This window comes from Tachypleus tridentatus, chromosome 12 (genome assembly GCF_004210375.1).
Source record: "Tachypleus tridentatus isolate NWPU-2018 chromosome 12, ASM421037v1, whole genome shotgun sequence".
Lineage (NCBI taxonomy): Eukaryota > Metazoa > Arthropoda > Merostomata > Xiphosura > Limulidae > Tachypleus > Tachypleus tridentatus.
This window is the reverse complement of record NC_134836.1, coordinates 78,115,438-78,130,180: the sequence shown is the minus strand read 5'-3', so window position 1 is coordinate 78,130,180 and position 14,743 is coordinate 78,115,438. Positions and strand designations below refer to the sequence as shown.

Sequence of the window (14,743 nt, the reverse complement as noted above, 5' to 3'; positions counted from 1 at the left end):
ATTACCACTTCTAAAGTTTTCTTATTCTTCTGTTTTTATTAATTTATTGTTTTTAATGAAGACAAAATAAATTACCACTTCTAAAGTTTTCTTATTCTTCTGTTTTTATTAATTTATTGTTTTTAATGAAGACAAAATAAATTATGTATAAACTTTGCTAATATAAATTAAAAGTAAATCAAAGGAACTTGTTAGTATCTTACAATTTACTGGGATGCATTTTTGATACCTGTACAGTTTTGTTGGGACATATTTTTAATTTAAAGAGTTAAGTATTATTTATGAAGATGAATTAGAGGTATTGTTTTAGCTTTAACTTTATTAAAATAAAATAATAGCCACATTAGGGTTGTCTGTTATGATAAACTGCTGTAAGTGTTCAAAACATCTCTGAAAATTAAATTTCATACTTTACAGCATTTCACTCCAGAGAAGGAAGTGTTACATTGCAAAAGTTTTTTGGTTCTCAGGTTTTGTATGCTGTTACAATAAGAAACTTTTTTTTATTTGTACATGTTAGTGTGTGTGTGTGATATTAGTTTGTTATAACTCAAAAACAAATTAAACAAAAATGCTGCATCAACTGAAAAGATTTCAGGGTAGAAGATATAATGTGGGATTATAAAATGTACTCTGGGTTTTGAAGATGACTGCTGAAGTAGGACCCACATTGTGGTGGGGATACACTATCTACCAGTCTTAACCTCTATTTGCCAGTCATATAAGAAATAAAGTAGTGATAGATATAGAATTAGAAATAGAAATTAGGACTTCAATATGAGGGTGCTCAAGCCCATAATGTCTTGCATCTATATTGCCCTTCACTGTCTGCAGACAGTTGTGGGAAGGTGAGATTGTTCTCCTAAGTGAAGAAAGAATTAACTGAAAAAACAAAGGAAATAAGGTACTACCATTTTGGGGGTGAGTAAGATGAAAACATACCTCTTGATGTTAGCATCCCAGCCCCCTATATTACTGATGGCACAGCAAATGAACTATACTAGTATGAAACATTCCATCTACCTGTTCAAACAAACTAGTATAGCTCCCAACCACCACCCATTCACCAAGTCTACTGTGACTATCATGGTCTAAATGTCTTTTTATGCAGTAAGGTGTATATCTGCATAAAGTAGTGCCAAGTAGTTACAAGACCTTTATTCTTAACTAAACATAATTAGAAATTTTAACTAAAGTTTCCCTAATTTTTTATTTCTTTTATTTATTCAATATGTTCAATTTATTACAAAATAACTTAATTTTATTTAAAGTGTATCCTCATCATAATATGGGTCCTTCTTCCACAGTCACCTCCAAAACCTAGATTACATTTTATAATCCCATATTGTAGCTGGTACCTTGGGATCTTTTCAGTTGATGCAGTATTTAATATGTTTTGGCTTGTTTTTGAGTTGCAACAAACTAATACAATTACTCGGAGGTTTGGATTTGCTGTTTTTAATGCAGTCCTTCCTTGTGGTTTTACTATTTAACTTCCTATTTATTTTCACTAATATATGATAAGGCTATAGATAGAGGTATTTAACTTTTTAAATATGTATTCAGTTAAACAGTATTAATGCATCTTCCTGGATAATCACAACTTTTTTAGTATTTCATATAATTCTAATTTATGACTTGTATCTTTTGAACAGGATCATTAAATTTTATGCCAAAAACTTTGAGAATACTCGGTGAAGGGGGTGCTCGTTTTCCTAACGCTTACGTAACAACTCCAATGTGTTGTCCTTCTCGAAGTTCGATGCTGACTGGCCTTTACGTACACAATCATAATGTTTACACCAACAATGACAACTGCAGCTCTTTACAGTGGCAACAAGAGCACGAGACACGAACATTTGCAACTTATCTGAGCAATGCTGGGTACCGAACAGGTAAGCTGTAAGTTAATTATAAACTGCTATATAACGAATAGATGGTATGGAATACATGAATAAACAGTTTGGGATATCACAGTTTATATCTGAATTACTGTATTTGAGCAGTGCTGAAAAGCAAAGCTGTCAAAATATCTGAAGTAGTGGATACTGAAGAGTGAAATTTTGTTTTTACTTATTTTGGGTATGCAGCAAATCATTTATGAATTGCTTTTCTGTTTATGACTTGATACTGAATAAAGTTTTTTGTTTTGAAAACATGTATGAACAATATCTGATACCAAAAAGACCAGTTTTAAATTACTTTAACGCTACCTGATACTGACAGAAGTGTGGAATACACTGAAAATCATTAGAAATGTTGACGTATTTTGTAGTTTATATAATTGCTCTGGACAAGGTTTTTAACTTTTTTCTTTTATTATGCCAGTTCCTATAATTAATATAACCCAAAGCAATATCAAGAATGTGGACACTAGGTGGCTTTCTGTTACAAAATAATCTATAAAACTTTATCTTCAAAGGGATATTATGAGCAGATAGTCCATTTTCAACCGTCTTTTCCTGCTGATTAATATCAAATTTAGGTAAACAAAGCTATAATTGAACCATTAAATTCCATGTGATTATTATTTTTTTTTTTATAGAAGATACAATATTGTTTAAAGGATAGAGTAGAACAACCTACACTGTTGTATATTTAAATATGATCCAGATAAGTGGGTGGGTGGATTATGTACTCTATCTGCAGTTGAAAGAAGTGCAAAGAAATACAAGTGAAAACATAATTTTTTTTTTTTTCAGAATGAAAATTCATATTACTGATAAGACTATTTTTATCTATTAACATTTGGTATACTTAATTGTTTGGGTTTTAATTGATTCCTTGTTTATTTATATTCACATTTTAATTGACTGATGTTTGTTTTATTTGGTATATGTATACTGAACTAAATCTTGATGTTCCTTCAGAATGTTTTTCTTGAAGTTGATTAATGTGTGGAATGAAAAAAAAAAGAAAAACTTGCTTTAATTAGCCATTTATTTTATAAAGTGGAACAGTTATGGTATGCTTTAAGATAAAAAATAAAACCGGATTAGATTTAGATCCTAATTCTATCGCTTTTTCAGAACCATGATGTAGTTATATTGAAGTTTTTTTTTTTCTTTCTTCTTTAGAGGAGTAACTAATTAAGAAAGTAACTTTTCAATTATGGTTTTAATTTTTCAGATTTAATGTAGTTACTTATCACTTGACCTCTGTTTATGTTGAGGATATTGTATTGCTTTTTTTTTTCTCAAATTATTTTGACTTATTCAGCCCACATTTCAGTGTGTAGAGCTTTGTTAATAATCACATTTGACAATGCAAAGTCTGTTTTGCTTCTAGCTTATTTTGGCAAGTATTTGAATGAGTATAGTGGGGATTACATACCACCTGGTTGGAGAGAGTGGGCTGGTTTGATAAGGAATTCACGGTTTTATAACTATACAATCAACATGAATGGTAAAAAAATCAAGCATGGTGATGATTATTACCAAGACTACTATCCTGACCTGATTGCTAATGACAGTGTGGCTTTTCTACGACAGTCAAAACAGTTTTTTTCTAAAAAGCCCATAATGCTTGTGATGTCCTTTCCATCACCTCATGGACCTGAGAATGCTGCCCCCCAGCATCAACATCTTTTCCACAACATTACTACACACAGGTAGTTTCCTTTATAATAAATTGTTTTTACAAACTATTTTTAACTTAAAGTTTTGAACAGAAATTTGTATAGAAATTATAAATGTTGAACTGAATTATATTAAGTAAACTACATAATACATTTTCAAGGTTAAGAGTTTGTGTTGCTTTAATCCTTAAACGGTGGCCATGCTGCTACCTATAACATTAAAAGTGAATGTAAATACAATAACAGTGTGTGAAATATTTTGTATGTGGGTAATAAAATAATACATTAAAAGCCAGTCATTCGTGTATATGCTTTTAAAGGTAATATTTTTATTTTTTGTTTATGCATGTTGAAATAAATTTAGCTTATAGTAATGCATAGATACTGATAAAAATTGATGCTTGTCATAAGTCTAAATGTTGTATTTCTCTAGGACACCAAGTTGGGACTATGCCCCAAATAAAGATAAACAGTGGCTTCTTCGTTATACAGGAAAAATGGAACCCATCCATATGAAATTTACCGATGTTCTTCATACTAAGCGATTACAGACTTTACAGTCGGTTGATGACGCTATAGAAAAAGTAAGAATATTTAATAAATAAAAATCTGTCACTTAAGTATGTAAAAGGATCAGTTTTATAAATGTATTAAATTAAACTTGCATAACTTTCTACATAAAGTAAAGCAAGACTTTTTATTTATTTTCTGACTATTAAGTTAATTTCTCGCAGTATGATATGAACCAATCTGTCTGAGAGTAACTTAAGTTTTATTAAATACAAAGTTTTATATTTATACAGCAATTTATTAGGTAAGATCCTGTCTATTTTTTTTGTTTTTTTAGGATTAGCAAATGTTAGTTTTTAAATGTAGTTTGCTTTAGGCACGAGTGATTTTTCTAAATTTCTAATGAATTTTAGAAAAATAAGAATAAACAATTTTCAGTATCTGAAAGTAATGGAAAACAACTGAGTGAAAAAACGAACTTAAAATTGCACAGTATAATTGAAAACATTAATAAATGTGTAATAAATTGTGCAATTTGCATGAAAAATGGAAATAATAAATGAAACAATGCTAAGTATGAAAATGTATATAAAAAATTGCAATTTTGTTTAATGTTTTCTTCTAATTACGTTTTAACAAAATCAAAACATGGTTGAACACAACAAAATATGGATTTTTTTTTTTAATACAGTTATTATTATATAATAAATTCTTGATTTTGTTTTAAAGTGAAAAGTGACTTGCAGGTTTATTGAAGCAATAAAAGTTTTGATTTAAATTAAAAATACAAAATACTTACTTAATAGTTTCTCATCCCAAAACATAAGAAGCCCAAACTCTTATTCAAAATTCCAAAGTTTTAAGACAATTGCAATTATAAACAAGGAAAATTTAAGAGCTCAGGCTATTGTGCAACTGCTGCCATATGCTTAAATTTAAAAGATAGTACGAATGTCTTTTTTTTTTTTTGTGAAATGCCTTAAAAGAAGTTTTTAAAATTATGAATATAATGATTTAAAAAAAACATAAATAAAACTGTTTTCTTACTACCAGAAAATTACTCAATCACTAGGTTATTTCTGTCTTACTTTTATCCATAAATATTCATTCTTTAGCTGATTTCTAAGTGTTGGAACCTAATATTTTTGGAGGGGTAGTGATTTAAAGGAGGTACCACAACAAAATGTATTTTAAAATTAAATTAGCCTCCCCAATTGTTAATTTTTGTTGCTTCAAAGTATGAAATTTAGAGTACAAACTATACTTTAGATTTACATTCAAAATTTATTTTCATAGCATCTGCAATAAATAGTTGTAATTTATTTATAAGTAAAAACTGCTTCTTAGCAGTATGTCTGTAGACTTGCAATGCCAGAAAGTGGGTTTTGATACTTGTAGTGGGCAGAGCAGAGATAATCCATTCTGTAGCTTTGTGGTTAATTAAAAAAACAACAAACCATTAAAATTGCATATTATTTTGAAGTAATGGACTTAAGAATTCTAAATTTCCAGTAAAACGTTTTTACCTAATATTGCCATTTGTATCATTTATCATATAATTAGGAGTAAATAAATAAAATGTGATAACTGTTTTAATTTGTGTGAATAGTGTAATATTTTTCCTGTAGAAAATTGCATTTTAAATGCATTTTTTGCAATTCCTCTAGTATTAGACAGCCTTTGTGTAGCTTTGCACGAAATTCAAAAACAAACAAGAAACTTTTAGTATTACAGTCCATTTTTTTAAATTTATTTTTCAAGCACCATAATGACTTTTTAATCAGTTTGTAACTTAACATGCACTTCTCTTTGTAGCTGTACAATGAGTTAAAGTATCTTGGAGAACTTGAAAACACCTACATATTTTATACATCTGATCATGGCTATCATTTGGGTCAGTTTGGTCTAGTGAAAGGGAAATCTCAGCCATTTGAATTTGATGTTCGTGTCCCTTTCTTGGTGCGAGGACCTCTTGTTCCCAAAGGAGTAAGGTGAGTTTCTGACATAGGTAGAACAATTCTTTATTTGCAGTGTTAAGACTAGATTTTGTTGTGGAAACTTGTATTTCAGTCTCTTTATAACAAGTGGCTTTCTGGTATAAAGACTAAACTTTCTGATCTTACTGCTTAAGGTTTTAAATTAGGTGGAAGAAATCATGACAGCATGTTTTTCTAAAGCATTTAATAGAACTTGATGTGTTAAAACATCAACTAAATATTATACTCTTTAACCATCTAATAATTGTTGTAATCAAAATACATTTTAAAACCTATTGGCAGTGCTATCGATCAGTTGACATTTTGATCAAAAATCTTTTGCTTTTGATTATGAATATATAATGTCCTGGCAAGTGAATATGGACACCTCCAAAACCAGTGGTGTAGTCAGAAATACCCTTGTGATAGATAATAAATAACTCCTGCTGGTTATGAATATACTGTACCTAAGAATGTGTCAGCTTCACATAAATGGCTAAAGATCCTGTAAAAAAAACCCCAAATTGTTACTTTCCATTTATATTGTAAAATTCAAAACTTTAACTACATACATTAGTAGGCTGAAAGTCCAATTTTTAAACACTGTTCATCTGAAGTTGTATCTAAGGTTGTGTTAGTTTCAACATGAGACGTCACTGGAGAACATTATGGTCATTTAGCAGCATCTAACTGTTTGACTCTTGTACTTCATGTTATAATAAAGTATGATACCATTCAAGTCCAAATTATGATCTCTCCAATGTTACTACCAGGGTTTGTAAATAGTACAAGCAGTACCAGCTTGCTGATATCAGCACCAACTGGGTACCACCTGTAGTAGTACCAGTACTTTAGCATCTCTAATCATGTGACTTGTAGTTAAAAATTCAACTGTTCTTTTCAGTGTGTTATCCTGGGAATCTACTCTCCCCATCATCAAACCAAATTATTGATTATCTTGAAGTTCATGTGGTATGACTATGGCAATGAATCGGTTGTAATCTAGTTTTCTGTTGGTTATAAATTTAATGCGAGTCAGCCTCAGTCTGTTAGTAAATTGTAAATTAAAGCATGGAAAGTGGTTTCTGAATTTTTATAAGATTGGAGAATATAAAAGCATAACTTCTGAATATCGATAATGAAATTATAGAGAACATTTTATATTACATTTCCCAGTTATCTAGGGTTTAGACAAATCCAGAAGAGGAGAAAGTTCAAGAATACATATCTATATTCTCACACTAGGGAATATAACAGCTATTTCACGTATTTCCATATACAATTAAGAACTTAAAACCTATATTAAAATTTGATTTATTATCTATGGTTTGTCAGGTTTGTGTATGTATTTATGCACGACAATGATTAATGAATGAAATCATGTAGAATGGCTGGCAACTTTCATATTCAGAAAGGCGGAAGACTTTCAAAACCTCGTCCTCTACACTTGTCTCCACAACAGGCAGTTTGACCTGTTAGTATGCTTAGGGTTAATAACGCATAGACCTGCCTACTTAACATGCAGTTAGTTGTGTATGCCCATTCCTGTTCTCTTCCAAAGTGTCGGGAGCCATCTGCTTTCCATATTTCATGTTATGGCTGATTTTGACATGGAGATTTGCTTATTGAATGTAAACTGTAAAATACCCCATTAAATATTTTATAATTCTCTGAAAAGCAAAGCTGAAATACCATAGGTGTTTGGTCAAAACTCTGAAGATGAGACATATGATAATAGATGCTCATCTCAACATATGATATATTATAAACCAGTACCAGTATCACCAGTACTAATAATAGGTAAGAAACCATCACTAAGATACTAATTCAGAAAGTTCTCTACCCTCCAAACTGTTCACCTTTCTTGTTTCATTTGAGATAACTTCACAACTACTTTATCACTAACCTTAATTTAGACCTAAATAAACTTTGTTTCTGGGCAGTGCACAATGTCACCACTTAGTCACAGTAACTAGAAGTAATTAAAAAAAACAAAAACTTCAAGTTTAATCATTTTCCCTTAAAGTTAGCTTTCTTGCAGAAATTTGATATTTGTTTTAGAAACTTTAAGTACAGGGTGGAACAGGCATTATTAGCTAATAGTAGGTGAACATTAGATGATTGCAAAATGTCTAATACTCAGTATTTTGTGAAAAAATCAATACTTGTAATATTAAATTTTTTACACGTTTATAGAATACCCTAACTTTTGGTTGGGAGAAAATTTTGCAAAAGTAGCAGAAAAAAAACTGTTATTTGTAAATGTAAAATGACGTACCAGATGGCAGTGCCAAAAATAATGTAAACAAGAATATAGTAATGATAGTTATACATAGATCATCCCTACATGTTCAATATTAAAATTTAATGTTACAATACAAATGTATGTATTCCTGATTTTAATATTATTATAGCTGGAAGTTTTATATATTCCTAACTGTTGGCATGCAGTTTGTTTATTGTAATATTATGTTCATGTCAAGATAGGCATCAGTGTAGTGTAACTAAGAGCCTAGGACTTAGAGACAGGAAACCAAGTTGAGTTGAAACATGTCTTGATTATTTATTATAGACTCTCATGAGGCTGTTTGGATTGATAACCTAATAACCATTTTCTACTTGTATTTTACAGCATAACATATTTTAATATTGAAACTCGTGTGGAGATAGTGTATATAGTTGTATCATCCATACATTGTTGTTTGAATTATTTTTGGCTCTGCCATCTGGTAGGTCATAGTGTTTACAAAATATATTTTTATTAGTTTTACTCTACTATGCATATTTGGTTTTAAAATAAATGTTTTCAATGGCTATTCAATAACAAAAATCTTTTTTCTGTCTCTTGGCTTTGAAAATTATGATGGCTGATATTAAATTGAGTGGCAGAAACACAAGTTTGTAATTCATGTGATTGTAGCTTGGTATATAACTTATGGATGAGATAAGATAACTGAAGTGCAAATTATTTTGAAGCTCAATAAATTTGATATGATCATGAACTCCAAACATTTGGGCAACATTAGGCATTGAGAGTTCCATTAACTTTGATGCACAAATATAATATGCTAATTAGGGTTACAGTTATTCTATTAGATTTTTACTAAAATCATTTGATGGTCTGTGGTTACTTTCATAATGTTGCCAAGGAAGTTCACCTACAAACAACTTCAGCTAATTTAACCATTCACAAGTTTGGACATTGCAGGACCAAATTTGATATAAAAGGCTGTAACTGTCCTCTAGTGGGACAGTAGTAAGCCTATGACTTACAATGCTAAAATATAATGTTCAGTTCTACACATTGGATACAACAGATAAAGTAGTGTGGCTTTGGCCTAAAAAAATGAACAATAGAAACATACAAAGATGTTGTAACTATTCCAGTACTGTAATAAACATAAGTGCAAATTAAGTATTAATGATTTTGTTTTCATTGCAGGATTTCTGACATTGTCATTAATGTAGATTTGGCACCAACCTTTTTAGAACTGGGAGGAATTGAACCACCTAAACATATGGATGGGAAATCCATTTTTCCCCTTCTGAAAGATGCATATGAACAATTTATGTAAGTTACATGTGTAACATGAGCCTAATCTGAAGATACTACACTCTTTATAGAGAGAAACTTGTTCTACTTCAAGTTGAATTCAATTTATTTCACTTCTTCATAAGTTGTCAAAATATGATGGTGTGATGAATAAAATGGAAAATTTTTATTATTTTAAACTTTACACAGATTTAAAGGGTTTTATTCTGATAATTTAAATATAAATTATTTGGAGAATCAGTAGAAAACCTTTAGATATTTAGGATTCATTCAGTGATAATGCTTTTTTCTTTTTATATACTGGTGAATATTTCATGTTGCAACTGTTTTCTAGTAAATCAAAAGAAGTCTCTAAAGAAGTGAGACCAATGAGGGGCTGGAGAGACAGTTTCCTCATTGAAAGAGGGTAAGTGTTTTATAGCTTACAGAACTTACACTGTAATATCTATTATATATTATATTAATAACATAGTAGTGATTAAGTAAATGACTGGTATGTTTTTATCACATTTTACACAAAGTTCTGCAATCTTTCAAACTTTAATATGTATTATTAAGTAACTGATAATTTGTGTAATAATTTAAATATGTGTTCATATGGTCTGGTGATGATAATGTCTTTTTGGCCTTGTCATAGGAGTCTTGTAACATCTTTAATCTGTTGGATTGGAGGAATTTTTCTAAACCTCAGCCTTTTTTAATTGGTCAGACAGTAACTCTTAGTCAGAGTGATATTTGGTTATGATGTAGTATGTTAGTCAATAACTTGTGGACATACTCTGAAAATGGAGTAAAGTAGTAATTTACAACCAATGAGTAGTTATTTTAATGTTGTAAACATTGTGGTTGTTTTGTTGAGTTGTATTATGTTTGATTACTATAACTTGATGTAACATACGATGTTTGAGGACCCTTGAAAAAGGTGCAAGCTGAAATATCAGATAAAATAATTGTTTTTATTGTTATTATGTGAAGTTGTTTGTTGGTGAATAAGATCTAGGCAAACTGGGTAACTGCCTATGATACAAATAACCCTTCCAAAAATTATTAGTTGCATGAGTGCACAATTTAGGGCATGCCTAAAAACTGCTTAGTAATGCCCACTAGTTTCCCTATGATTCTTTAATTTAAGCCTTTTTTCATAGAACATTATCAGTAGTTTAATTGAAGTGGTATGTAAGTGTCGAATCGGGTATGTGGAGTCAATGAAGGGAGAAAAGAAATATAGAGATGATTAAGTGTTGGAAGTGTCTTATTCTGTCCATGGTGCCATTTTGGCTAAGGCTGTTTCTAGAAGAAGGGTAAATATATACAATACAAAAGGTGTTTTTCTATAAAGTCAAGTTACATGTAAAAGGAAAAAAGTTCTATAAAATAACCAGGTTTTATGTAAAGTCCATTTTAACTGTTCTCTGATTCAGTAATTTTAAAATTTTATAGGAAACTCTCAAAGATATACAAAGACTTGTATTCTCTCCAAACTGTAAAACCAATGAAGAAAAGACAGTTGATTGCTGGTAATTGTGGAAAACCAGAATATTCATCTCCATGTAAGCCTTACCAGGTACTTCTTAATGTTGATTTGGCTGCTTCACAAGTACAAGGGGTATGTGGTAAAATTCTCATCAAAAGTGGCTTTAATTATTTTCTTATAAAATTATTCCCACTAATTCAATAATATTGTAGTTTCTTACCATTTGCGTCATGTTTTTAATATGCTTAATTTCTTCTCAACACAGCAGATATGTATGTATTAATTTAAACTTTTAGAATCTTAAGTTGTTATGATGATAATCAAGTAAAACCTTGAACAGATGTGGGAATGTCTGCACGATGGTAAGCGTTGGAGGGTTCGTAAGTGCCGAAATAAGAAAAAGAAAAACTGCTGGTGTGAAGATGAAGATGATGGTGTTTTTGCTGAATACACTGGTAGAGCCTTGGACCCCCAACAACAACAGAGTGGGAGGCCTGCTGATTTCTTGGGTATTGAAGGCAAGAAGACAATGAAGCCACAGGAAAGACGTCTTCAGAGAAAGTTCCTTAAAGAACATGTCAACCAAGGTTGTATTTTCAGTTTTTAATATTGCATGACTTTTATGGAATTGGTTTTGTTTGTTGTTTCACTAAAATGTGTAATGAAGGTGACACAGGGCTTCAAGTCATTGTTGGCTAGCTGTACAGGTTCTACAGTTTAACCAGTGATTATGGGGAGGTAGTGGTGCAGGCCAGTAGTTAACTTGCTGTACTGTGGTTTGTTGTCCTTTACTAACATAATGAGAAAACAAGAACAAAATATTTCACATGGGCTGTGGGCATGTTTATAAGAATGATTCAGATAGTCTTGACTAGCTGCCTTCTTTTTAGTTTATTGCATTTAACTTAATGGCTAGGATATTCAGGATTATATGTTACAAGCTGAGGTGCCCTTCTTTTAGCCATGTTATGAACTCTGCTATGACAGTTAACACAGAAATCCTAAGTTTCACACAATGTTATAAATAAACTATTACAGTGTGTGCTTTCAACACCCAGCTCTTAATGTCCCTCAACAGTGTTTCACTTGATTGATTAATTGATGGTCATTGGCTGTAGAAGTGTTTTATGGACTGAAGTTGAAAAGGTCAGTCAAAGTAAGATTTGAGTATAACTTAGGAAATGGCTATTCATATTAGTTTTCTTGTAGAAACTTAGTTGAGTTTATGTATAATTGCCATTGTGGCAGCGTTTTTGTTTTCCTCTGTAGAGTGCTAGTGCACTGTGTGAAATATATTATGCTTGTGTGACTTTTCCCTTTGTGTTTATAGAAAATTTAATAGTTTAATAAAATCCAATAAAAGATAATTTTCCTTTTTTATGTAAACTGTTCAAATTGATTGCAAAGTTTAAAACTGATTAATTATAATACAGCACAAGCACAGATGAGTAAGGTACTATGGGGATTATATGATAACTATGTCAGCAGTACTGTTCCTACTAAACACAGTATGCTGTTGTTACTAAGAATTTTATGCAGCAAAACAACACATGAAGTGGTATGCTCGCATAACTATACTACTGGTTTACCTTACAACACAAACTAAAACAAATGAACCAAGAGATACAGGAAAAGACCTGGAAAATAGACTGACACTTTTATCAAACAACAACAAGAACAGTTTATTCAGTTATGTAGACATAACCTGAATTAGAGGCTATTTACTGACTTACCAAAATGAACAAAACAGCAGATATATAACATGGGCAGAAGATGCTGTAAATAAACTATTAAAGTTGCTCATTATTGAAATTTCTGGTACTCAACATAATGATTTACAACAACTGTTTGTTGTTGTCTTTTCTATAATGATTGATGGTGACATGTTTAAAAACAAAAAAAAAAATGTTTGGATGATAAAAGAAAAATTATCTTCATTGTATACCTCAAGCATGTGGATGTAAAAAAGAACAATAAAACAAACAAACATACTTCATAGTACTATGAAGTACTGAAGGCAAACTTCAAAGATAGATTTTTGTGTTGTTGCTAAGTGAAATTAAATTTCAGACTGTACTAGAATCAGATGGTCCAAGTGTCAAGACTGACCATAGATGTATTGTGAGCATTAGATGTTAAACTTATTTAAGTGCCTTGTATGGCTCATACATTGGAACTCGATCTGAAAGACATCTTTAAAGCATCATATTTTTTTTTTCTGAGAGGCTTAAAGAAGTAACTAAGGTTGCAGAAACTATGGTTAACAAAACGACGTGTGTATATCATTACTAAATTGCTCTTTTTCACAATTCTGAATAACTGGCAAAGTGTAAATGTACACAGTTAGAAATGGTAAGTCCAGTGGAATTTTCTTTAAAAGTTTTTGTTTTAACAAAATAACATCAATATGTGCAGTACCTTGGCTAAACTAGAATGTCAACAATCCTTCCTTTCATGAAGTAAAAGGAAGTCTTGATGGAAAGTGAATTCTGGCACACATTTCAGAATGAAAAATTTAAAGGGACATTCACTAAAAGTGATAACTAAAGAATAACTTACAGGTGACAACAATGAACTTTTATTGGTCATCAATGGAGCAATGAATTTTTATTGGTCTAAGACACCATTGATGACAAGTGCTTCAGAGGTAACTGAGCTGAGCTTAATTTGAAAGTTTCAGAAGCTATTGTGTATTTTCCATTTTCTGTGACAGCATATGATCCACTGAAGAATTTTCACAATAACTGAAATGAGCATTTTAAGAGAAGGGTGATGGTTTATTCTGTTTTGCCAAATGACTGGTGACATGTTTCCATTAAAATGGAATCCTAGAGACAAAACTTGATACTTCTAATGGTCTCCAATTTTTGATAGTAAATTGTTTGCCAATATAGTAATTAAAGACTTGTGGTAATGGCTGCTTGACTACTCAAGTTATTATTTTTTCACTTTTATAGTAATTTTAAAATATAGTTTTCTCTTTTAAAGGTTTCAGACCCATCTTTATTGGATCTCGCAGAAAACGGGAAGTTTTGGATTCAAGATCTGTTGAACATTTTGATGTAAATGGTGTGATTGGATTATCACACTGGCTGGATTTTACTGTTAAAGATTCTGAATGGTCACAGGTAAAAAATGTACAAAACATTATACTGTTAAAAAGGACAGTATTTGTATACGTGTGCAAGTGCACTTGTTTTGTTGGACATGCTAGGGCATTTGTCTCCTTCCCCAATAAGCTTTTCTGCACAAACAACTTTGTTTTAAAGTAGATGAAAACAGTTTTTGAATCTTGTTAAAAGTCAAGTAAAGCTATATGTAACAAAATTGTGTGAATGGATTTACAACTTCCTCCAGGCATATTTTATTTTGAAAATTGATCAAAGAACATGTGGTTTAAATTATCCAGGCAGATTAAAACTATAGGAGAGCAAGTGTTAGACATATTTGAAATGATTAATATATATACTTTGGTATAAAGTAACCACAGTTTTGTAAGGGACAATATTTTAAAGGGAATTGAACATAAAATTTGATTTAATGCAACATATTACATAGATTATGCAAAAATACATAGGTTGGATTCCCAAAAGCAGCTAAAAAGCTAACAGAATGTACTGTGAGTAACTGATTTAACTCTAAGTTGCACACTT

General features: G+C 30.8%; 1 protein-coding gene across 15 annotated transcripts in view; it reads left to right on the top strand.

Moving 5' to 3' along the window:
- LOC143233698 (extracellular sulfatase Sulf-1-like) overlaps positions 1-14,743 on the top strand; it is a 112,908-nt gene that overhangs the window by 89,226 nt on the left and 8,939 nt on the right. For 8 of the 15 annotated variants that reach the window (XM_076470211.1, XM_076470212.1, XM_076470208.1 and 5 more), the window contains 9 exons: positions 1,656-1,895; positions 3,289-3,610; positions 4,011-4,161; positions 5,903-6,078; positions 9,506-9,634; positions 9,951-10,022; positions 11,057-11,222; positions 11,431-11,677; positions 14,079-14,218. In XM_076470211.1, the coding sequence (XP_076326326.1) occupies positions 1,656-1,895; positions 3,289-3,610; positions 4,011-4,161; positions 5,903-6,078; positions 9,506-9,634; positions 9,951-10,022; positions 11,057-11,222; positions 11,431-11,677; positions 14,079-14,218 (1,643 nt within the window). The remainder of the gene's footprint in view (positions 1-1,655; positions 1,896-3,288; positions 3,611-4,010; positions 4,162-5,902; positions 6,079-9,505; positions 9,635-9,950; positions 10,023-11,056; positions 11,223-11,430; positions 11,678-14,078; positions 14,219-14,743) is intronic. The other 7 variants (XM_076470219.1, XM_076470217.1, XM_076470218.1 and 4 more) reach the window with 3 other exon arrangements.